The 24,572-nt window shown below is 39.4% G+C and overlaps 2 protein-coding genes across 6 annotated transcripts in view; one reads left to right on the top strand and one right to left on the bottom strand.

Moving 5' to 3' along the window:
• The window catches only part of cers1 (ceramide synthase 1), a 37,821-nt gene extending 30,308 nt beyond the window's left edge, over window positions 1-7,513 (top strand). For both annotated transcript variants that reach the window (XM_044360799.1, XM_044360798.1), the window contains 4 exons: window positions 567-728; window positions 837-984; window positions 1,079-1,242; window positions 2,992-7,513. In XM_044360799.1, coding sequence (XP_044216734.1) covers window positions 567-728; window positions 837-984; window positions 1,079-1,242; window positions 2,992-3,034 — 517 coding nt within the window. In that variant the 3' untranslated portion in view covers window positions 3,035-7,513. The remainder of the gene's footprint in view (window positions 1-566; window positions 729-836; window positions 985-1,078; window positions 1,243-2,991) is intronic.
• A 576-nt stretch (window positions 7,514-8,089) lies between these two features.
• Window positions 8,090-21,464, bottom strand: ncln (nicalin). 4 transcript variants are annotated; one of them, XM_044360793.1, is made up of 15 exons: window positions 21,164-21,464; window positions 19,640-19,830; window positions 18,201-18,345; window positions 17,370-17,464; window positions 15,128-15,208; window positions 14,743-14,846; window positions 13,985-14,073; window positions 13,501-13,640; window positions 12,620-12,846; window positions 12,124-12,211; window positions 11,984-12,022; window positions 11,375-11,538; window positions 11,178-11,231; window positions 10,923-11,001; window positions 8,090-10,092 (listed from the first exon to the last, which is right to left on the bottom strand). In XM_044360793.1, exons 1-15 carry the CDS (start codon window positions 21,336-21,338, stop codon window positions 10,030-10,032), a joined length of 1,734 nt encoding a protein of 577 aa, XP_044216728.1. In that variant the 5' UTR covers window positions 21,339-21,464; the 3' UTR covers window positions 8,090-10,029. The 4 variants fall into 4 exon arrangements, with proteins under 4 accessions (XP_044216728.1, XP_044216730.1, XP_044216731.1 ...); XM_044360795.1 differs by having other exon boundaries at window positions 11,375-11,535; XM_044360796.1 differs by having other exon boundaries at window positions 12,668-12,846.
• Between the last annotated feature and the right edge of the window lie 3,108 nt (window positions 21,465-24,572).

Raw genomic sequence — 24,572 nt, 5'->3', positions numbered from 1 at the left:
CATTTTTCTGGTTGAACAGCATAAATTTTAACACTGAAAAAACAATAGAATACAGATCATTATAAGCACGTCAGGCTTTCAGCTTTCTGCCTGCAATTAAAGTGACAAAATAAAATGACGATACAGAAAACAGAATATAGGAACTACAGTTGTCACAGCTCAGCAAAAACTGCAACAGGAACAGGTGAAGTGATAAAGCCAAAAATCGGAAATGCTCGAGTTGGTCTCTTTCCTGTAATTAAATATAGATAAAATGCAACTGAAGGAAAATGGATTTTTACACTTGGGAATTGAGGCATAGCCGTGCTTTCAAAAGTGCATCACTGCTGTAATTACTTTCTGTTTTTATCTGTAAAATATTCCGTTTACAACTACAGATTTACTATAGCGGCTTTAGAAAGTTTGCTGGTTTGATCTTTCACAGATGTCGTCTTTTATAGGACACCACTGTGTGTTAGAAATAAGTCATTAGCTGTGCACACTGACACATCAAGCACCTTGGTGATCTGTCCCCTTGTGTACAACAGTAGAAGATAATACACATACTGTATGTCTCTGCCCTTCAGATACCACAACGTAGGGATTCTGGTGTTGTTCCTCCATGACATCAATGACATCCAGCTGGAATTCACCAAGCTCAACGTCTACCTGAAGTCCAGAGGAGGAGGCTATTACCTGCTCAATGACGTGCTGTCCAACATGGGCTCTGTCAGCTTCAGCATCACTTGGTGTGTCTCAGCACACAAACACACACACACACACACAGTCTCTTATTCATGAAAACACATAGATATGTAGAATATTTTTATTTCTAATGCCATTTGTGTCTCTCTCAGGTTCTGGTTCCGTCTCTACTGGTTCCCTCTAAAAGTGCTGTACGCCACATGTGTGTCCAGTCTTAAGTCTGTCCCCACCATCCCCTTCTACTTCTTCTTCAACACCCTTCTCCTCGCTCTGCTCGTCATGAACATCTACTGGTTCTTGGTGAGGACGCAGGAATACAGAAAGGCTTCTTTATACATACTGGTTTCATGACATAAACACAGTCTGATCTGTTTGTGTTTCCCGCTCTGCGCAGTTCATCGTGGTGTTCGTAGTGAAGGTGCTAAAGTTGAAGGAGGTGAACGACGTCAGGGAGTACGAGGACGAAGACGGCAGCAAGGCAGCAGCGGGCCTGCTCAGAAAGCCTCAGGCTGTGAACAACGATGATGATGATGCTGGACATCACATCTCTGCCCAGGGGTGAGCAGCACCTTCAGACCCTGTGATGTGTTTAATGTGACGGAGAGATGACCACAGCTCAGGGTGGAAAACTACTACAGTTTGTTTGTTCTCACAGGCGGTTTGGCAGGAAACCAAACCAGCCGTTTAAAGTGCTATTTGTAGAATTTCCACATCAATAAATCATTAGTTTTAAGAGAGGTCGTTAATATATGGAGACATGAACTACTGTGAAGAAAGCTGTTGCAGCTTTCACACCAGTGTAAGTACTCCTAGAACAGAGCCTGCGCTATGTTGACTAAATGATACAAGTCAGAGAAGTTTACACTTTAAATAGTCTATAAAGGACACATTTTAAAGTTTCTATGTAAAATACATCAAAAAACAAAACCAGGCATATTGCATATTCTAAATATTCCAAAAAATGATCTAATGACATAATTAAACTTATCAATATAGACTCATGCATACTCATACAGTAGATCTGAATAATAAACACAGGCTGCATACAAATGAAATTTGCTGTATATATTAAACACTTTCCTACAGAGACGGCGGTCAAACTCAGAGCCCAAAGTAAAACCACACTGAAACAGATTCAGTGCTTTTCTCAACCTAATTCTTTTCTGTCTAACCTACAACACTAATTGAGTCAGATGGGATTTAGTTCTTCCTTGATGTCACAGGAAACTGCAGCTTTTATGTGGAATTATGGCATTGGTATTAAGTCAGACTCTCAGTGCCACTGGCTCAAGTTTAGAGCTGCAACTGACAGTTATTTTCATTATGGATTAATCGTTTAGTCAAGGAAACGTTAAAAAATAGTGAAAAAATGGCATCCACTATTTCTCAGAGATCACGTTGATGTCTTCAATATACTTGTTTGGTCTTACTAACAGTCATTGTTACAATATTCAATTAACTGTCGGCATTGTTTGACATTTTTGCTCAAAAAAATGACAGAAATCGAAATCAAAATAGTTGCCGATTCATCTTTTGATTAATCTACTAATCATTGCAGCTGTATTTGAGTTTGATACTTCTTAATCATGGTCTCATTCACTAATAGTATTACCAGCTTACACTGTGTTGTTCCAAAGAAGCCGGTGTATTACGTAACACAGTGATAATTCAGCACTCAGTAGTGAGCTTTAAACTAGAAAACGCTAACGTGACTAAATCAGAGTCTATCTGTTTGTACCTTTATCTGAAGTTGAGGATTCATCACTCTTTATCTGAGGAGCCTCGTGTCTGACTGTCATGTGTACTTGTATCATCTTCTGAGGGTTATCATGGTAGCCTTTGACCACCACAACTCCAAAGAACCTGAAACTGCAGATATATGTAGTCTATCTATAGATAGTCTATATCACACAGTCTCCTCTATTGGTTTAGTCTGACGCTGCTGGAGCTTTATTAACTCAAACAGGTTAAGAGTCTGTTGGCTCTTTCTCCTCCTCCTCCTCCTCCTCCTCCTCTCCTGAAGGCAGGTATAGATGCACAAAGAGGAGATCTCCCATGGAGCTTGTGTAACCAGCGACCCTCGTAGGTAGATCGGATCAAAGAGCCTCAGACCATATGGAGATGTGATTATGTGGCACTCCTTATCTGCCCGGCCTTGAACACTGCTGATATCCTCTCGGCCTGCTAATACCTCACATCTGCTGATCACCTGACAAGCTTATTCTGCTTCTCACCCCGAGACTGCTTTGCTCTCAGTTCCTTGACTCTCTGTTGTCTCTCTCTCTCTCTCTCTCTCTCTGGTTGCAGGAAGCACGTGCAGAACGGGATCTCCAAGGAGAAGCATCTATAACAGGCTCTCTGTCGCCACCACCTGGCACTAGGCTACGAGTACAAGCAAAGACGAGACGCCCTCCTCGGATAGCTCACGCTCCAAAAAGAAAAAAAAAAACCCAACAAAAAAAAAAAAACGTGGCTGAAGGGAAGAGCGTCACAAAAAAGAAAAAGGAAGGAAAAAACCTAGTTAGGGCGCGACACGTTTTTATTCTTTTCAATTTGTTTTAGACCATTTCATTTCATCACTGTCATTTTTGTTTTTATTAGAGCACTGTGAATGTTATTTCAAGTGACATTTTTGTCTTATTGTTGCTAACTTTGCATTTGATAGATTCAATAGAAACAATCCAGTTTCCGTGCGAGGTGGGCTGTAGTTGTCATGTACAGTAGTGCAGGGTGTCATAATTATCACCGTCACCCTTAACAGCACCCAGACAGTGACGAAGATTAGACCTGTAGTGATTTGTCTGTAGACATCTAGACCTGCAGTGACTTGATAATCAGGCAATACGCCATCAGTGAAATATTTCAGTGTTTCCTAAGGTCCCTGTCTGGAATTTTTTTTTTTTTTTTGCTTTCCTACTCTCCCCTCCTCATCATCCGTCCCTCATCTTCAATCTCCAGGCGTGAGGAGAGAAAAGGCTGCAAAACATGATTCAGATGGAAAACACTGCGTCGTTTGTTCCTGAGTGTTGTGTCTCATAGCTGCAGCGATGCAGGAGAGCCCCGGTTCATCCGCTGCTGTTTTCACCACATGTATTGATTTTCATATCATTGCACAAGTCGGTGGTGGCGACCGCACAGCTCCCCACCCCCCCCCCCCCACCCCCCCCACGCCCATTAGTTTGAGTCTGAAAAGCCACATTGATGTGTGTGTAGGTATGTGTGAGAGTACGCATGTAGCCGAGTCTTTCAAACTCAAAATCACAACATTTCACCTCTCGGTTTGATTTACCATATTGTCTCTGATGATCAACAGACATTCACTTTGCATTCCTGTATGGAAAAAGCTTTTTTTTTTTCTTTTTTTTTTGTGTCTTTCCTCTGTGTGTGAGTGTGTGTGTGCGTGTTTGTTGCAAAGCATCTGTTGCTGCACTGACATGAAGGCATACAAGCTGATTGCTGGTTTAATGACAGCAAATAGCTGGAATTGATTGACTGGGTTTCAGTATCATCCTCATGATTTCATTTGTTTAAACGATACAGTATTCAAATAACATTTATAAACGGTTCATGGGTGGCGACAGCTATCGCAGGAAAATTAGAAAGAATAGCCCAGAACTTGTGTAAAGATTAAAAAAAATCAGTATGATAAAAACATTATGTATGCACACATTATGGTATCCAGGAATGCATGACATCGGAATGATTTTGGAAATATGCTATGAATGTGTCTTACAAAACAAACGATGAAGAAAAAAAAATCCTCTAGCTATGTAATCATAATGTCTTGTCTAAAAGTCGTCTATTTTTTTTTTTTTAAAAGCAGCACTGACCACTGAACACACACATAATGAACACATACAAACCAGTGTGCGATTTAAAAAAAAAAAGCTCCCATTTCATGTCTCACACACACATTTAGAGATGGGAAGGAATGAGATTAAAGATTTGAACTTCCTACTTCGTCGGTGTGTTCGTGGAAACAGCTGCTGCACCTTGTAGAAAAATAAGGGATACTTCCACTCTTCTTACCTTTTCGATCAACTTCAAGCTCTTGTTTGGATGAACAGCATGCTTGTGTTGCTGGAGCAGGCCGCAGATGTCGTCTGTCCGTCTTTAGTTTATCTGTTCGTCTTCCACAATCCCCGACACCGCCGCGTCAGCACTTGGGGAGTTAAAACTAACTTTTTAATTTTACTTTCAATGTTATTGCTGTAGTTCAGGTTATCATCTGTTGTTTTGTTTTTTTTGTTTGTTTGTTTTTTTTTTTTTGAATTGCTGCTGTTTTCTTTTCTCTGAGAGCACTGTTTGTATTCTGGTTGTGATTTTTTTTTTTTTTTCCTGCTGTGTATGAGTCAGTGATAGTCTGCTTGGAACAGATATCCAGGGACCAGGGAGAGTCGTACTTTACAAAACATCTGGATTTAGTCTTAGATCTCTTCCTTTTAATCTGAATGCTGGCTCACACTCGTTTTTACTGTAGTCATTATCCATCAGTACTGTAAGTAACACAGTTTATCAACATGTTACTGTGTGTAATTTATCAAACGTTCAGACCAGTTTTACTAGTATGGTGTTCTGGCAGAGAGTGATATCTCTCGAGGTCCTGCCTGCTCAACTGTGAGACTACATTATCCATAATTTGCTGATGTTTTAGTTGTATTCATCGACTGTATGTCAGTGGTTACATGGTGACACAAGTAAATCGAGATTGCAGTAAACCCCACAAAGACCTGTGATCTGAATTAGGTGCGACTCATCCCTCAAGTCTGGTACGGTCCTGTGTGCAGAAAGTCCCACTGCGTCAGACTACAAACAGTGCTGTGATGTGTGAACGAGTAACTACTGCTAGAGGTGGGCGATATGACGACATATACTGTCAGACGATATAAATTTAACCATATTGTTTATACTGTTGTAGATATCCTTTTAACATCTCTGAGTGTATTTATGGTGGAAATCAATGAGCTAGATTTCTGTAAGATCTTTTGCATTTCTGTCTGGTTATTTAATCCATTAACAATTTCCCAAATAATTTTCTATGTGAAAGTAAAGTTTGGATTGTCACACCTATCAGCACTGAGTTAATTAGATACAAAGTGTCCTGACGGACGCCTGATAAAAGTTCATGACTGAAAAGTTGTATCTAAACTAAGCAACAGTTTGAAGGAATTCAAACTTTTTCCTTCACATGATTTCATTTTACTACGCACCTGTCTACTACTGTAGGTGTCCACTAGATAACACTCAACTCAATTGATTTTCAAGTGTATTATGTGGTGATATAAAGTTGCAGATATATTTATACATATCGCCCACCTCTAATACTACCCAGAATTGACAAAACTACAGTACCTGAAATTGGGGAGAACACTTTTTTTTTGTCTTTCTGTAGTGATTTGGCTGATTCTTACTTAATTTAAGCATTTAATAGAACATTGGCTTCACTTCATCTTGCTTTGTAGTTGTATGTGAAGCTCAGTTCAGTCAGACAACTTACTTAGACAATAACAGATCATATGAATAAACAGGGTTAGTGTTTGACCTATTTGCTAACAGCAAGATCAGCACAGAGAAGATTGGGGAGTGACGGTAAACAGGAGCCAGTTGATCAGTAAAGCAGCATCATTGACAAGGTCATCTTATTGCAAAGGCTCCAGTCTATGTGTTGTAGAGAGTAGAGAATAATATTTGGTGTCTAATCTCTGACCTCATCACTCCCTGTTTGCATACCAAGATCAGGAAAGAAAAGATTGGGGAGTGACAATAAAAAAAAAAAAAAATGAAGCAATGTTTGCGAATTGATCAGTAAAGCTGCATCACTGACAGGACCACCTTATTGCAGAGGTTGCAGTTAGTAGTTTGATATATTTGGTGTCTAGTTTCTGAGTTTATCACTCCCCGCTTGCATACACAAAGCTCAGTACAGAGAAATTTAGGGAGTGACGGTAAAATATTAAGCAATGCTTGAGCAGTACAGCAGCTTCATTGACAGGACCACCTTGTCGCAGAGCATGAATTGGATGTTTTGTACCAGGTATGATATACGAGCTGTCTGTCTGAACTGTCTTGCGGGCTTCGCTCCATTATGACACAAATTATTTACATGAATGCATCGATTGTGCCAAAATGTCCACCCAAATTATGAAGGCAAGTGTTTGTGGGAGCTGCTGACGAGCAGAGATGAGAGCTAAGTAGAAGTTAGTAGAGAACGGTGGGCTGAAAGCACTGCAGGTATTTCTTAAAAGTTGCACTGTAATTTATTAGTATTATTTTTATTGTTCATTCGTAGATCAAAATTAGAAAAGGGAAGGGAGAATTTGGGAATTTTTATGACTTTCTGGGAAGAATCATTGACTAAAACTCTTAATTCAAAGTCTATTTTAATGAAATGTTTTGTTTTGTTTTTGGACCATTGATAAACACTGTAAGCTATACAAATTGCCCCATTTTTTTTCCTCCAAAGTGTTTAAATTTTACCACTTTTTAAATCTGACCACTTGATAAAAGACACTACTTGCTCTTTTTGTAATACAATTTTAATACCATTCAGCCAATGTTATCGTTTCATTTATTTTCCCCATAAAATAAAACATGTCAGTAAACAAAAGAGAACAGACGTGCAATTTTATTTTTGTCATTTATTTGTTTTTGTCTTTTTTTAAATCACAACTGATATCATTTTCATCGCAAAGATCAAGTGTTGTGGATGAGGTGAAACAGTTCAGACCAGAGGAGCGTTCACTTTCAGTGCACAAATCAAAACGGATTTCAATAAATTAAAAAAAAAAAAAAAAAAAAAAATTCATTTGTACCACACAGTCGTTCCCTTGTGTTGGTAAATAAAATGTCCCGTCATTGTTACCATGGCGACGGGAGGAGGGTGGGGAAGGAGGAGGAGGAGGAGGGGGGCACAAGTCATGCAGTAAAACACTGAAAACACAAAAAACAGCAAACAGACACCATTCACCCACAACAGAGCAAGACCAGGGCAGAGGAAAGGTCGAGACTTCACTGCATAACTGTTGAATTTACACAAACTAATCTTCTATTTTGTGTGTTTTAAGATACTCTTCCGATTTAACCGCACCCCCTTTGTGTTCTTGCTCATTTTAAGACATCTATTGTATAAAACCTGCAGTGCTGACTTGAGCTTTAAAAAAAAAAAAAAAAAAAATCTGATTAAGTGGAAATCACATTTCTGCCACAGTCAGCAAAAGGTCCTATTCAGCACGGCATGGTTTTACTGATAAAAAAGGAGTAAAGGGGGAGTTTTATCTCGTCATGATGTGTTGGCGTTGTACTCTTACACGCAAAAAACACACACAGGTGCTCTGAGCATGTGACCTTTTGCTGTCAGGAAAGTGTAATTCAACAGCAGGACTTTCTAATCAATACAGGATTTAAAAAAAAAAAAAAGGACTGAGTGGTAGAAAATAAGACACATGAAGTCACACAGCAACAGGAAACAAATCTCGAGTCTAGAAAAAGGTGACACGAAAAAATTAAGAAGGAAAATTTCAAGGTTAGTTTTCTACAGACGTCTATATTCAATGGGGAGAAATGAGGAGATTCATGCATACAATAATTGTTTGGCAAGGATTTTTTTTTTTCCTACCAAGGCAATGGAATCAGGATCATCTAAAACACTACTTCACATTTCATCTGGACAGGTCGACTTTTTCGTAAACGATATTTGTGTTGAAGAGGAGTCATTTTCACAGATTTTTCCAAGCACGTCTTTGTAAGATACCCACACGCCTACATGTACGTTGAAAGAGTTATTGGTGTCTTTCAGTGCAAATACACATTTTTGAGTTGAACTGAAGCGAACATGAAGCTTCAGCGGTCTGAGTTAAACAGATGAAGAAGGGTTTAGTCCAAAAATATGCTCTTCTTGGTATGAAAGTCCCCCTTAACAAAAAAAACCCAATAGTCTACTCAGGCACAGCTGAGCTTTGAGCTAAATGCTAATGTAAGCAAGCTAACAAGTGCACATGTATTATTAACCTCATTAGTTTTCAATATATCAAAGTACTATAAAAATGGAAACTTTGATCTTATGTTGGTGCTAGAGGATCATAATAACAGGGACATGAGTGTGTGAACCAAATTTCATGGCAATCCATCTGATAGTTGTGGAGACTAAAGCTGCAACAATTTATCCATTAATCACCAACTACTCTGATAATCGATTAATGGATTTGAGGCATTTCTTAAGAAAAAATATACTAAAAATGGTTCAAGCTTCTTAAATATGAATATTTTCTGGTTTCTTCAGTGTCCTATTATGTTAACAGAATATCTTTAGATTGTGGACTGTTGCTCAGGACAAAAACATTTGAAGACAGCACCTTGAACGACTGATCGCTAATGAAAATAATCAGCACTAGTGGAGACATTTTACTCAAAACCAAAAAATATCAACCTCATGGTGGCGCTAGAGGAAAAGTCAGGGGATCACCACAGTCATGAGTCTTCATCCTCTGGGTTTTATGACAGACTGTACAAACTTTCATGGCGTTCCGTCCTGTAGTTGTTGAGATATTTTAGTCTGGACCGATGTGGTGGACTGACAAAAATACACACTCGGGTTGGTTAAATCAGACTTCTGAAGCCTCTTATTAGCTTAAACGTGTGTCCCATCTCTTCCACTGGATTCACATTAGAAGCAGGTCTCTACACAGCCAGAACAGAGAAGAATGATTACAGCGACCAATAATAACTCTTTCAGCCTACATGAGGGAGTTTTGTATCAAGACGGACTTAAAGAAGACAAAGATTGGTGATGAGCACATCTCTCGACAGAAGAAATTCTGGGCTAAACTCTGTGCGGTCAGTTTCTCCCTCTAGCTGCCTGAGACCGCACATGACGTCAGTTTGGCAGAACGATCACTCGTGCAGTGTACTGAGAAGAGGAATGAAGAGTGATCGGCGGTACAGCGACATCACAACCTCTCACTTAATCTCATCTGGATCTGAGGTGTGAACAAACAGATTACATCAATCAGGAGAGTCAAATAAATAGATATTTCCAACGCAGAGGAATTATTTTTAAATGAATGACGAGACATCTGTACTCATGAGGACAGGGAGAGCGGAAAATGATTCCTGATTAATCTGGTCCGTGAGACCAGATGGATAAAGTTGGCAGCAAGACAGGATCTGACATCATAGTTTGCGGTTCAGGATGAAGGAAATGAAAATGATTCTGCTGGTTTTGAAAACCATCACGAGAACTGCAGCTTGGCCCGGCGTCTGCGTTCTTACTGGCTAGAGTGTGTGGATGTGAGGAAAAGGGGAGAGAAAAAAAAAAAAAAAAAAAAAAAGAAGAAGGTGCTGTGGGGCTTAGTGGGTCTTCGTCTTGGGTTGGGTGATTCTACGGACAATACTGTACAGGACTCCGAAGTTCTGTAAAGAGACGACAAGAGAAGAAACAGACAGCAATCAGTTCATGTTTTCAGAAAAGGCTCACAAACATCTGCACGCTCACATTGTCACTAGTGTCTGTTAAACATCTTTTTTTAAAGCTTAATTGACAGCTGAAAAAAGGGAATTGATTATTTGATTAGTTATTTGAAAGAAAAACTATTTTAATAGTTGAACAATCATGTCAGTGATTTTTTCCAACTGTGAGGATTTTCTGCTTTTATCTATTTTATGTCATTACAAACTAAACATCTTTGGGTTTTAGACATTTAGTCGGACAAAACAAGGTATCTGAACACGTTTTCTTGGGCTCTGGGAAATTACTGGACAGTTTTTCTTTACCTTTTGACATTTTAATAGACCAAACAACTCATCAAAAATATAATCAGTAGATTCATCTATAAGGAAATTAGTTAGTTAGTTAGTTGCAGCTCTAGGTTTATTCAAACATGATGGTATCGATACGATACTGAAGCAATACTTGGTGTCTGCTGCACCAGAGGAAGCTGTGACGCTGCTGGAGCAGCGGTGAGTTGAAAAGTGAAGTGAAGAAGGAAGAGGGTTTGTTTTTAGGTCACAGATCTTTAAGGCTGCATCTGTTATGGATTTTTAAAACATAATTGTCATTCAAACCTTAATTAAAGACCTGAATGAAACAGCTTCAAAGTTTTCTCATCAAGTTTAACATTTATTATAATGAGATAATGACGTTTGTGTCTTTTACAGAAAAGTGACCCAAGTGTTTATTCACACGTGATATTGACATACAAAACTGAGTAATGAGGTGCACGTCTAAGAGGGCAGAGCCTTACCTGGATAGCCAGATACATCATCCCTAAGTAGGCTGCGATGCAGACAGCCAGCAGCAGGTCAAAAATAGCCGGCTTCACTCTGAGAGAAAGAGAGAATCAGCAGAGTGGGATTCAGAATTAAAGAGAGAAATGGACCAAAGTCTGATAACTGAGGATTGATTGAAACAACACTAAAGACTTTACAGAGACAGCCGTGAGCTGGAGGGTGCATACAAAGCATCTCAGAGAGGGGAAGAGCAGCTCATTAAACTGTACCTGTAAGCGTTCATCGTCTGCTTAAGCTGGTCATAAAATACAAACTCTGGATCCCTGAGGAAGACAAAGTTACAAACTGATCAGGATATACCTTAAACATTAGATCTGTGAGTTCTGGAAGTAGAGAGGAAAGAGTCATTATCATTATTGTGGGCATTCGAGCATCTAAAAGTGTCTTTTCTGTTCGTTGCCCTTACCTTTTGTCGGCTTTGACGTAGTGTTTCTTGACATCCTTGAGGTAGCGTCCCAGGTGATACTCCAGCGTGGAAACCACGCTGCTGTCTTTGTCCACCAGCTGGGCGGCTCGGGGCTGCGCTGTGAGCCAGTCGACCACCGCTGACAGCTGCTCTTCCTGCACCTGCTGATGTCACACGAATCATATCACAACAGACACATACAGTATGAGGACACCCGCTAAAGGGCCGCAGAGCTACATTAAGAATAACCGTCAATCTGCGATGGAAAGTATCGTTTGAATATTTTTACTATGTAAAGCAATACCTGTATTTGGAGTAACTTCAAACTTTTGCTTTCTGATTTTACAACTAAAAAAAGACTTTACAATATAAAATTCTAAACTTTTGACTTTTGTGATTTTTGTCATAATAACAGCAAAAAACAGCTGATTGTTGGTACTGATTTTACTATTAGAGATCTATCACAACTCATAAAAACTTCCTTAGATTCCAGAGTTTGTTTCTGGTTGATTTTGATGTGACTATATGACTCAGAAACAGTATGCTGATTAGATGACAGATGATGCATGACTGTTTGTGAAAGGGAAGCAGGTGTGCTCAGTGACTGACCATTTGTTCGCTGAAGATCTGCAGGTCTCCAGGGGCCCCCTGTACAGCAGAGCACAAGAAACACAGAAGTGTTACCTCACAGGCTGGAAACAGGTAAAAGCATTTAACTGATACCACATTTTTTTATCTGTGCATTTCACCTTTTCTGTGAGGTTGTAGATGACTCTAGCAAGCGCCTCTGCCACCACCTTAGTGTTCCTGCTGAGCTTCTTCACGTCAACATGAGGCCTGTAAGACACAAACACAAGTTTGCAGACAGTAAGAGAATGAAATTCTCAAAACACATCAGAGGATGAACAAAACAACCCGGGGCAACAATGGAGAGAAGAGAAACTGATTGCAGAGGATGTGTTTCCATACAGGTGGGTTGGAATGCAGAAAGTTTGCCAGAAAAAACAAAAACAAAAAGAAAAACAGCACAGAGAAAATATGAAGTTATCTGAGGATAACTGGTTTACTAACAGACAGGAAGATGGATGATGTGGTTATTTAACATGATGTGACAAGGAAAGTCAGAAGACGTGAAAAGGAACAGGACCCTTACAACAACATCAATGACACAAATGAAAAAGACTCGCAAGTGACAAAGAAACTCTTTTCTGTTGATGATTCAGAGACTTGCAGTAATGAACCCACCCAGCAGGGGGCTCTCCCGCTCCATAACGAGAGGAGGGGGACACTGACCGCACGTCCATGATGCTGGAGCGCTGTGCCAGGCGGTGGGACGGCAGATGGGACAGAGTGAAGGCCGGCAGCCGGCGGATCCCGAAGCGCTCGTGCTCCCAGGCCAGCATGTCGTCGGCCAGGTTGATTTTCTTGTGGATCATGGAGAACTTGACCTCTGGATACTGACTAGAGACCACCTGGGAGGAGATGAGAGGGAGAGAAAAACAGAAATTATAAGCTTAGTTTTTCCTGAATGTGTACAGCTAATAATTCAAACAACTTGTATCAGGCAACAAAAACATATGACAGCTCCTGTGAACCAGTAAACTGAGATATGAGGCAGAATATTTTAGTTTTTAGTCATCTAATAAATTTAAATTCTTCCACATTTTTTGTTTCAGCATATTCTCAGTGGACTGCTCGCCTCGCCTCTTCCAGTGAATCATCTCTAAGTGTGAAGGCTCACGCAACACTTCCTCAGGAAATGTGTTTTCAGCTCTGTCACAGTTTAACTTTGTAGTGTCCTCCACCCTAAACATGTTAATCTATTGGTTTGCATTTAGAAAAACATCAAGTTTTTAGACGTTAACTCAGTGTGAAGCAGCACAGGCGCTCCGATTCACAACTCACATGACGTTACTTGAGAAAGAAAGAAAACTTCTGTTGTGTTACAGATATATCTGCGATATTAAAGTGGGACATGCTGACTTTTCACAGTCATTTACATTTCTATGCAAGTTATGAGATTATTAGTATAGACAGACTCACGTGTCATCAAGTAAGAGTGTGCTTTACCATATACCTAATATAATACTATATAGAATCTGTGGCATAGTGGGTACTCGTCTTACCATCTCCAGCTCTTTGAGCAGAGAATATTGAGGAGTTCCCTCTTTGGGAGGTTTGGACACATGAAGGTGCAGCGAGTCTCCGTTTCCCAAAGTGTCAAGACACAACACAAAGGCTACGTTGTCCTGCAGCAGGCTGGAGTCTGTTGAGAAAGGAAGGAAGTTCATCAATAAGATAAGAGATACAGAAAGACGCAGGACAGGAAGAAAAGAGCCCAGGACAAGTTAAGATGATTGAAAGATAAAAACAAAACCTGTTTATATGCTATGCAGAGACGAATGATGCACTGATAACCCCAACACCAAGGCAGTATTTAACACAGGCAGCTCTTCATTGTTAAAAAGCTTATAAACTGTCTTTATTCAGATGTTGGTTCAAGTATTCTGGCACCAGTTTTATGTATCAAACCAAATCTAGCTGCATGAATCACTACATCTCCTTCTATAAGTGTCCAGCAAACTGTGAGACGACTGAACTCTACAGTACCTGTGTGGTCCAGATTGTCCTCCAGCCAACGTTTGGTGCCCTGGTAGTTAAACTTTCCCCCACCAGATAAAAAGAACAGCAGGTTGTACCTGAACACACACGGAGATTCATAAATGAGTCAAATCCACCAAAGGAATAACCTGATGAATGTCTGATACTATGATATACAAACATGGGAACAAGATAAGGTTAATTAGAGAATATCAGTCATTTCCAATGTGGACAATAAATCACAAGTTGTTGGACCAATCAAGCGAGTGGAGACGACTTTGATTCTACAAAGAAGAGTCTGTTTTATCTGTGTTAACAGTAAAGTCCATTATTCAGCACCTGAAAGGAATAACTCCTTCCGCTCAGCTAGTGTTGAGTACATTTAGACATAAGAACGAGTCTCCATCAGATTATTGAGCACTCTGAGTGTTTAACACAATCTGATATGATCCTTGTTGCACACAAAGTGCACTGATAATGTTCAATATAGTTCTCAAAAAGCATTCGGAGCAGGATGCTAACCGTAACAAATGTGATAGACATGATAAATAAACTTAAACTGATGTTTGGATGAACGACTGAAGTCAGCAATCAATAACACTTTTACTGTTTCACAAGTTAAACGAAGGAAGCTCACGTCATTACATGAGCAGCCTGGAGCGTCAGTGTGGTGTTGAAACATGACCATGAATGTGCAAAAAAAAAAAAAAAAAAAAATGTTGTTGAAAAAAAAATGTATGTTGAAAGTGTTTTGTGTCATTAATCACCCAGCGTGCGTCCTCTTGTACGTGTAGAGCTTTGAGAAGAGACGAGCCAGCTCTAATAACATGGACACTCCGCTACCGTTTGAGTCTGCTCCGTACGACAACCACTGCACACAACAAACAGGAAGTCAGATGGCAGTAAATACTTTGAACAGCGTTAGTGGGTTATTTCCTGAACTATTACCGCATCAACACGTATTATATGGTTCTTACATCTTTTATTCTCAGAGACACTGTGTCTGACTCCACTTAGAGACTAAATAAGCTGTCAAATGTAAGATAATCTTTCAGCTGTTTGCAGACAAAATGTTTCTTCAGCTGCTAAACTCTCTGGATGTTTTTGAAGGCATCAAATTATTTAAAAAGAGAAAAGAAGCAGCGAACGTACTGGAGCGACACCAAAGGAGTCGTAGTGAGCCACCACCACAATAGTAGGCAGATCCTCTCCTCCGACTCCAGCAAGACGACCCTGGTGGACAACAAGGAAGCCGTTAGCGAGTTATAGATGGAAATGAAGGCAGAAACAGTAAATCAATAGCAGTGGATTCAGCTAATCCAGTGTTGCCATGTGTGTTTAAACTGTCAGGCTGTGACTGTGCAGCGTTGCAGTAGGGTTACAGTCACACAAGCCCCTCTGTCTCCTAATCCTCTGCAGTGTGACTAAACCACTTTTTTTTCTTCTGGTTTTAATACAAACTCAGATTAGAAAGTCCTGTCTTAACACTTCTCTCCGGCTTTATTTCGTGACCTTTCTGACTTAAATTCTTTGGTTTAAAAGTACTTTCAAACAAGGCATCCAAACCCCTTCATTAACCCTTATGAGAGAAGGACAGAAGTAACAGTGAATGACATTCATACAGAAAGGTCTCCCGTTGTGCATTAATAATCTACTTGTTCAGGCTTTTGTGTCGACATAATTAGAATTGAAGGTTGAACTTGAGGGTAAAATAGAAATAAATCTAAGCTTAAAAGAATTTTAAGGCCCATCAGGCTACACAGTGTGTTTGTTCATATAATTTAAACTGTATACAATTATTCTGCTATCGATTTAAGTCATCACAAACACTGAATAAAATCAAAGTAAGCCCTTCTGATCAAATCCATTGAGACTTACAGGCTTTAAATCCACTCAACCGTTTTTGTTCAGGGATTTAAGCCCACCCACATGTTCAGAGAAAAAAAAAAACCAACACAGATTCGGCACTAAAATACTGCAGCAGGCAGCAAACACAATGCTACCCTAACAAAATAACACAAAGTGTCATTGCTGCAGTTGCTTCTCGCTAGTTTAGAGACATCTTTTTTAGTCTACTCAAAATGTTCTGAATAGCTTTTTGTAAGTGTTGGTATATTGTCTGGTCTTATAGCCACAAAACACGCCTAAAGGTTTAGTTATCAAACAGCCAATTAATATGAATTTCCTTGGCTGCAGACACAAAACAACAGTTGACAGCTGCAGCAATTTGATCATGTTTTTTTTTTAGAGCTTAACACAAACCACACAGATGAACACTGATTGCTCAGAGATGTAAATCCAGGACCTTCTTGGTTTTAATCAACAGTGCAAACCACAAAGCCACTGTTCCTCTGCAGGTTGTGTAACACTGTTCCGCAACCTACTTTCTGCTGCTTCGAAGGGTGACGCTTTATCTCTTTAAAGATAAAGTGACACCCTTATATACTTAGAATACAAATGAAAGTGTGCAACAGGGTGCAAAATTAACTTTTTTAAGTAAAAAAAAAAAAAAAAAAGAAGAAGAAGTAAACCTACCAGCCACTTATTTTACCAGCATTTGGCTGGTGGTTGGTGCTAATTTTGTGCCCTGGTATGCAGCATGCAGAATTTGAATTTAACAACTTGGAAAGTATATTTATTCTTACTACTGAGTGAATGTTACCACATGATGACATGATGTCTCTATGTAATGCAGGCTCTGTTTATATCTGCATATTTTCACTGGTTTTATTTGTAACATTTGTGCTTCCCACTATTTGCCTGCCCAGGGACTAACAGATGAAAATGAGCCTTTCTGGCATATTTTCAGAAATGTTATTAATATGTACCATCCCTGTCAAATAAAGTAATTAAAAAAAAAGATTCAAATGTCTACTTGTGTTCACAGATAATAAAGGTCTGTACTCAGTATAACCATAATACCAGAGCCAGTGTGTGTTAGAGCTCCTCGAGTAAATAATGTAGCCAGAAGTTCCTTTTTTTTTTTTTTTTTACACTGGTGCTGTGTTGTGCAACAGCCAAGGGGAATTACAGAAGTCAGGTTAGGACTTATTTATGGAGTAGATCACAGATTTATAACAAAATCTCCAATGATATTTTTGCTTTAGCTATAAAATTGTCCTTGTCTTTTAATGTGGGCGTTATTTTTTATCTCAACATTGATGATGTGTTTTTGGATTTCAGGATTTTATTGTTAGTTTTATATAAAATATTTCTTTGTCTTTTAACTTCTTAGGAACATGTCAAATGAAATGTTTTCCCTTTAACATGTTATGCCTTGGATTTTGTTTTTTGTGTCTGTAATGCATGAATAAATCATATCACAATGCTAACATTTTTTGTTTAAAGCAGCTGATTCAGCTACAGCTGTCTTCAGATTATAGTTCAGTCTCACCTCTAGACTGGTGATGGCCCAGTCATTGACGGCTTTGCTCTGAGCTCCACTGGTGACCATCTGGAAGCCATTGGCTGTGGCCGTATGCAGCAAGACTACAGAAAACACAACACAATCACAAATTAAAGACATAATTATTGAACTGATTAAACTGAGTGTTCATGAGTGTGTACAATACAGAAAGGGAAAAAGACACATAAGGCGAGAGGTGAAGAAAACACAAAACAAACATGATCAGTTCAGCTACTTTCTCAACTGCGAGCAGAGCCTGGCAGCACAATCAGTCTTAACCACAGACTGTATAAAATATGGACATAGCCATTGTGACGTCACCCATTGGTTTCTGAAAGGCAGTTTTGAAGCTCAAAGTGGACGGCCCCAGCTGTTGCCATCTTGACAGTGCCTGACTCTGCCTAACTCTCGGCTAATCCAAAATGGGCAAAGAGGTGGAGCTGAGGCGGGCCGAATGAAGCCTGGTTGCTGAAACAAGCCATCTAGCTGCTAGCGATCTGTCACTCAAAGTGGCCACGTCCTTAATTATGCAGAACTTTACAGCTTAATAAAATTTAAATGGGTGAGTTATAAAAAAATTCACCCCCGTACAGTTGTCATGAAAGGGGAAGTTAGCTATAGAGACCAAAACCATTTTTTTGGTACCAGGCTGTAAACATGTTTATTTCTGCTGTAAAGTTGGGCATTTATCATGGGGGTCTATGGGGATTGACTCGCTTCTGGGGCCAGCCTCAAGTGGCCATTTAAGGAACTGCAGTTTTTGGCACTTCCATGTTGGCTTCATTTTTCAGCCCCGGGGTTTTTTCATTTGGTCTTTACCCTCAGCTGCTGATAAGGAGCCCTGGGAGGAGGAGGAGGTCAGGGTTTGGGTGTAGATGGACAGCAGTTCATCATCCTCCATGGCAAAGTAAACGGGGACGATGGTCTCAGTCGCCAACATCTCCGGCTCCAGCTCCATGAATTGCTACACAGGACAAGGAGGAACAGCATGTTTAGCAAGATAAGAGACCAAGCTGCGTTTATTGTCATGAAATGCTGATGGGTTAAAACTGAAAGAGGGAATCGGATGCAACTCCTTCAACTGCTCAGATTCAGTAAGTGACAGGAGGTAGAGACAAAGGAAAACAGGAAACAAACTGATTTACAGATTAACAAAGCTTTCCAGAGCTTTTGCCATTAACCAATAATTGAGTTTAGTTATGTAACAAAATGAGTAACACATCAAATGCCAACTTCTTCAGCTTCTCAGAAAGATTAATGATCCCCCTTCGCAGGTGGGAAGTCTAATTAGTCACAACTTGTGCCGTGTGCTTCACCAAGATAATCCTGAATTTCTGTGAAGGGTTAGCAGGACTTCACTGTTCACTACACTAACTCTAAACCTTTGTTTTTGAGCCACACTAAACTTGGAAAAGCTGAGCAGAAAAGCTTAAAAAAGCTATTAGAAAGATGGCTTTGCAAAATAAATTGATTGTGTGATTCTGCTCAGTCATCTCAAAACTAAAATAGAGGACATTACTCATGACTTGTAAACATTATCAGATGCCGAGATCGGAACAGAAACAACTCATAACGATTAACAACAAGAATTTGAAATAATAGTTGTTCCTCTTCTTGTGCTGTATATCTGTAGATCACATCGACTTTAATGTTGCTTCACAACCACCTACTGTTCATTTTTCTCTTCACTTATTCAAATGTGTCACAAGTAGAGCTAAAACAATAAGTCATCCAGACCGAAATAATGACTGATCTTAGTGTATTGCAGATACAGTTCATGTGTCAGCCAATAAATAAGAAATTGCAGTACTGAAATGATAAAGATATATTTGAAGTCATTTAGAAACAGTGTCTCTATTGCATGGCTCTTCTTCACTACATATCTTGAACTAAATTCTTTTCTAAATTTGCTCCTAGAAATACTAATTTAAAAAAGGATATTTTGGTGTGTTCATGCAAAAAGAAAAAAGGGAAAATCATATTTCACCAATATTTCAAGATACTCAAATACTGACGTTTGTATTGGCCTCAATTCAATGTTGGTTGGGTTTGTAGTCACAGTCACAGGCAGAGCATCACTTATAAATCACTTTTGGAGGTAGAGAGAAAAGGATCTCCACCTCTTTGTCAATTCACAAAGTTTTGCAATGTGACACCACCATGTTCCTCTGTACCACAACATGTTAAGGTTGAGAGTAGAGAGGAAAAAAATAGGGCACAGCACAAAATTTGTAACAACAGCGTGTGTGTATAAATACCTGTACTATGTCCTGGGGCATAGCCGACATGTTCTTGGGCAGGATGATGACCACAGCCCCCGCAGACTGACGCAGGGCTTTCTGATACTTGTCGTAAGAGAAGTCTGCCAGCCGCATGATGACACAGCGACGACTTAGTACCTCTGCCTCCACAGTACGAGCCTCAGTGTTCAGGATGGCATTCCTGGTACCTGAAGATACCAGATACAATGTTTGAAATCATGAATCGACTCCTTTAGAGGAACTTCTGCCATTATTTATATACACTAGGACTCCATTTACATAATGATGCTGATACGAGAATAAGATGAATCACAGTCAGGGTCCTGACAAAGACTGTAACAGCAGGATTGGGTTTGCAGGGTTTTTAAGACATTTTAATACCACATAAATGCAATTTAATACCTGTTTCATGGTCAAAGTTTGAAAGATAAATAAACAATGTGAAATAAATGTCAATTTATTGACATTTATTTCACAATTGTCATTACTTCCTGGCAGTATAATAATCATTCCCAATAATATAACTAGTTACTTATTAATCATGACCTAGATGTGGAGCAGCAGCAGGAAAACAATAGATGAATGGATGGAAAGATCAAACAATTAATAAATAACTAATTCATTTAAGATTAGAGGTCTGCAACAATATAACTGTGGACTTTCCAGCCAGTTTTTGCTAAAAACAAATAAAAAATCATTTTATAACTAACACTACTGCCTGTTGCAGTCTAGAAAAAAATATTTAATACCTTTTTGAATGAAATTTAAGACTTTTAAACACCTTCTAAGACCTTTTTTTTTTGGAGGAAACCTAGACCTCTTCAGGATCTGCTGATACCTTAGTTTGGGTGATGTATTTGTCAAGTCTGGAAGCTTTCAGTCATTTTCATCCAAAACACAGAAAGAGTATTCATAGTACTACTGACTGAGTACTTTCACAGTATTGTACCAAATAGGAATTTATTTCTCCTGCTACATTGTTTGGATCAGAGCCTTCATGATCTCTTTGTCAAAATGTTTTCTCCCATTGGAGATAGAAAGCTGAATCTTCACCACACTCATGCTCACACTTGTACACTATTTCAACAACCCACATAAAATGTTATCAGTTCATCAAGGCAGAAAACTGTGGGGAAGAGGAGCGAGACGGGGAGGAGGGCACATTGTGCCAGCCTTCAGTTTTCTGCCTGTTCAGTTCAAGTTTGATGATTTTAGCAATGATGTTAAGATAATAACGCATCCAAATCATGAAATGGGTGCAGCTTACGGAGGAGATATATGTGCTTTATCATGTGGCTCAGATTTAAGTTTAAAAATATTGATTTACTTAAGGGAAATAAGCTACTTTGATCCTCCCTGCTAGCAAAGCGAAGCTACATTAGCAGCTAGTTAGCTGGCTAATGCTACATTAAAAGCTTCTTCACAAGAAACGTTCCCGTTCACTCGACACATATCTAATTACAGGCTAATATAAAGCAGTAAAGCTGACATTTACTCCTGTGTGAAGAACAGCTGTCTTACCGTACGGCTGCCCCTGCAGGTCGTACTGCTGCATGCGGTACACCGTGAACTCATGCGCCGCCTCGGCCGGCAGCGGGGACACCAGGATCAGCACTGCGGGCAGAAACACGATGAACGTGAGAGGAAACGAAGATTTAAACATGTTATCGAACACTTCACTGGCCTCCTCAAACATGGTGGAGACTGTATTCAGCGCACAAATAGAGGGTGAAACAGTATTTTCAGCTGTCACAGCCACTGACAGCCGGGGGGACAGGTTCAGCTTGAGCCAGCAGCAGCCGTTATTGAAATACTTCTGATCAGGCGAACAGCGGAACAGCCAGTTACCCTGAAGCAGGACGAAGACTTATAAATTATCATTTTTATTTTCCGTTCTGAAAACAGACTGAACCAAATCAATTCACAATGCTAAGTGTTTGTTTCTTTAACATATTTCTCAGATGATTAAATATTTCAAACTGAATTGAATTAGGGGTCCTTCAGGGACATCCAAGGACGGCTGTGCCATAATATTCAATGACACTCGGTGGCGCAGTGCACCCATGAATTAGAAATACTCTTTGCAGTCAAAGGGTGGGAAGGTATGTTTGTTGATATGTTTTGATATGTGTAAAGACTCTGGACAGAGATGTTGATACATCTTGTATGAGTTTTTGCTTCATGTGGAGTTTATATTCATGACAATTCAGTTCATGTTGTGTGCCCCCTGTACCCATACCAAATTACATGAGGGGGAAAAGCAATAAAAAAATTGGTCACAAAAAAGATAGTTAAACTGCTTTATCATTGTGACTTTGTTACTCTGATCATTTAAACTTTACTACAACAGAGGTTCACTAATTAAATCAATCAAGTTTCCTCTTCGCAATGGCAGTAAAGCACTCAGACAGGTGCATAACCAGGATTTTAAAAATACTGATGTCATGTCATGAGTCCTACATGCAGCCCTTATGGATAAGATGCATTTTTGTTTGGTTTGGTTACAATAATGAATTAACGAGTAGGCTTACACTTTCACTGTTTGATCATTACCTAAAAAACAAAAGATAACTTTTTAAATGTTGCAAAAATATTGTACATGGAAGTGAGGACAACAGGTCCCTTGAAACAATGACGTTGATGGTGAAGTGTAACATATATTTAATTGCTTAATAATCTTATTGTATATTTAGAGCTGCAATGGTTAGTTGATTAGTTGATTGATAGAAAACGAAACGCCAACTATTTTGATAATCAATTAATTGTTTTCAGTCATTTTTTAAGAGAAAAATGTCAAATTATCTGATTCAAGCTCATCAAATGTGAGTATTTTCTGGTTTATTAGGCTTCTATGATAGTAAACTAAATATGGAGAAAAGGGTTCTTTGGTTCAGGGTTCAGCTGTCCACCACAGGGTCTTACCCTAGACCTAAGGCCTAATGATGATGATCACTGCCCTGGAAGACTATTTCCACACCTGATTTCCACACAGTCCTGAGCACAGACAATCTAAAAGGTAACATCAATATCACATTTCTCAAGTTTGTTTGACAGAATAGTCTGTAGCATTAGCCTGAGTCTGGCCTGATGGTGGCATTAAAGTCACAGCGAATTCAAAATTCATTCACCAAATCCCAGGTTTCTTTTTATTTAATTAAATTTTTTTCTGTCAGGAACCACGTACAAAAAATTGTTCTGTTGTCTCTTGGTAGATGTCAAATATATGTTAAAAATTAGTATTTATATACAAAAAATAATTTCTTTCCTGTTCCTGTAAAATAAAATATTTAACTATATATATATATATATATATATATATATATATATATATATATATATATATATATATATATATATGTGTGTGTGTGTGTGTACTCCTAATGACTCATCCTGCTCTTATACACAAATGTATCCGATCAAATGAAAGGAAAGGTAACATGTCTCCAAGGAGAGTCTTAAAGCATCTTCCTGCTGGGAGCATTAATGTGCAGAGATAATAAATGTATGTTTATGAATGGAAAATTTGGCCTGATTATGATCCTAGTTCCCACCAGACCTTTTGACCAAAGTTTTATATCATAAAAAGAAATAGTAATAAAAATTAAAAGCCTGAGTCCAGTTGGGAAGAGCTGGAAATCATATTCTCTCTTTCTCCTCTCCCCTCCCTCCCTCTCTCCTGGGGCTGCTCTGCTAAGTGGAGATTAATGCTGATATGATGTCCTGCCATCCCACTTAATGGACCTTGGCGTCATTATTTCCTGTTGTATGAGTAATCCATGCCCAGGCTGGTGAGAGGGCAAGCAGCAAACAAAGCACAAAACCAATTTGGCGTGGACGTTGAAACTCGCTGTAATGATTTCACATTATTGAGAAATGATCATTTGGAGATCCGCTCAGATGACCTGCTGTCCGGTCAAACCAACAGTCACCGCTCAATGTGAAGACAGAAGCAGAAAAGAACAGTTGTCTCAAGAGGAAAATAATGTTCTTGTGTGGATGGTGCGTGAGTGGCACGACAGTCGTGTCACTTGATTCCTCAAAATCATAACATCCTGTTATCACAAGATCATCCGACACAGCAGCACAGCAAACATGCATGTGGTCACATTTTTCACATAATGTTGCCTTGTCCAAAAACATGAACTTTTTTTTTTTCCAAATGTGACTGTCTGCACACTACAGTGAAGACTGTGACACAAAAACAGTCAAATGTACTCAAATAAACACACACACACACACACACACACACAGACACAATGCATAAGCTGTTCAGTGTCCTCATTTCTTTCCAGCGCTCCTGGGAATGTCCTGAATCACACCAGCCTTTGCTGCCGACCCCCGGCCACAGAAAAACACTTTCTCTGTGCGACCACACAAAAGGTGCAGTCAGTGTGTGTGGGGGTAAGTACCATGGATTAATGAGAGATTAGCTACCTAGCAGTAAGTAAGCAATTTCTGTGTAGCATGCCTATGTAAGAACCCCCCCCTCCCTTTTTTTTTTATTGCCCCTTTACATTCTCAGAGGATGCTGTCATTTTCTCACCACACTGGCAGGTTGCTCAAACACTGGCCACACTGAAGTGCTTAAACCACTCAACGACAAGGTCAGAATCACAAAATACCAAAGATATACTGTAAGAGGGAGTGCTTTCTGGCCTGGGAGCCGTGCTCAATTCTCCACACAGACACTACTATCAGCACACAATGGTGGTCTTTCTAACTAAGACCTATGTAGCAGGTCTTCTGAGTCTTTCACCCCTTAACACACCACCCGCTGTAATCCCCTTGTTAATGAGCAGAGAGCTGGAAAAAAACAAGATCCTGCTCGATGGATGGACCTGAGAATTTTAAGGGAGGGGGTCCTTGATCTGACAGAGTGGTCAGAGGATGTGAATCATTTGAATTTTAATGTTTGTAAAGAGCAGGTTAA

This window comes from Thunnus albacares, chromosome 9 (assembly GCF_914725855.1).
Source record: "Thunnus albacares chromosome 9, fThuAlb1.1, whole genome shotgun sequence".
NCBI classification, from domain to species: Eukaryota; Metazoa; Chordata; class Actinopteri; order Scombriformes; family Scombridae; genus Thunnus; species Thunnus albacares.
This window is presented reverse-complemented; position numbering and strand designations above follow the sequence as displayed.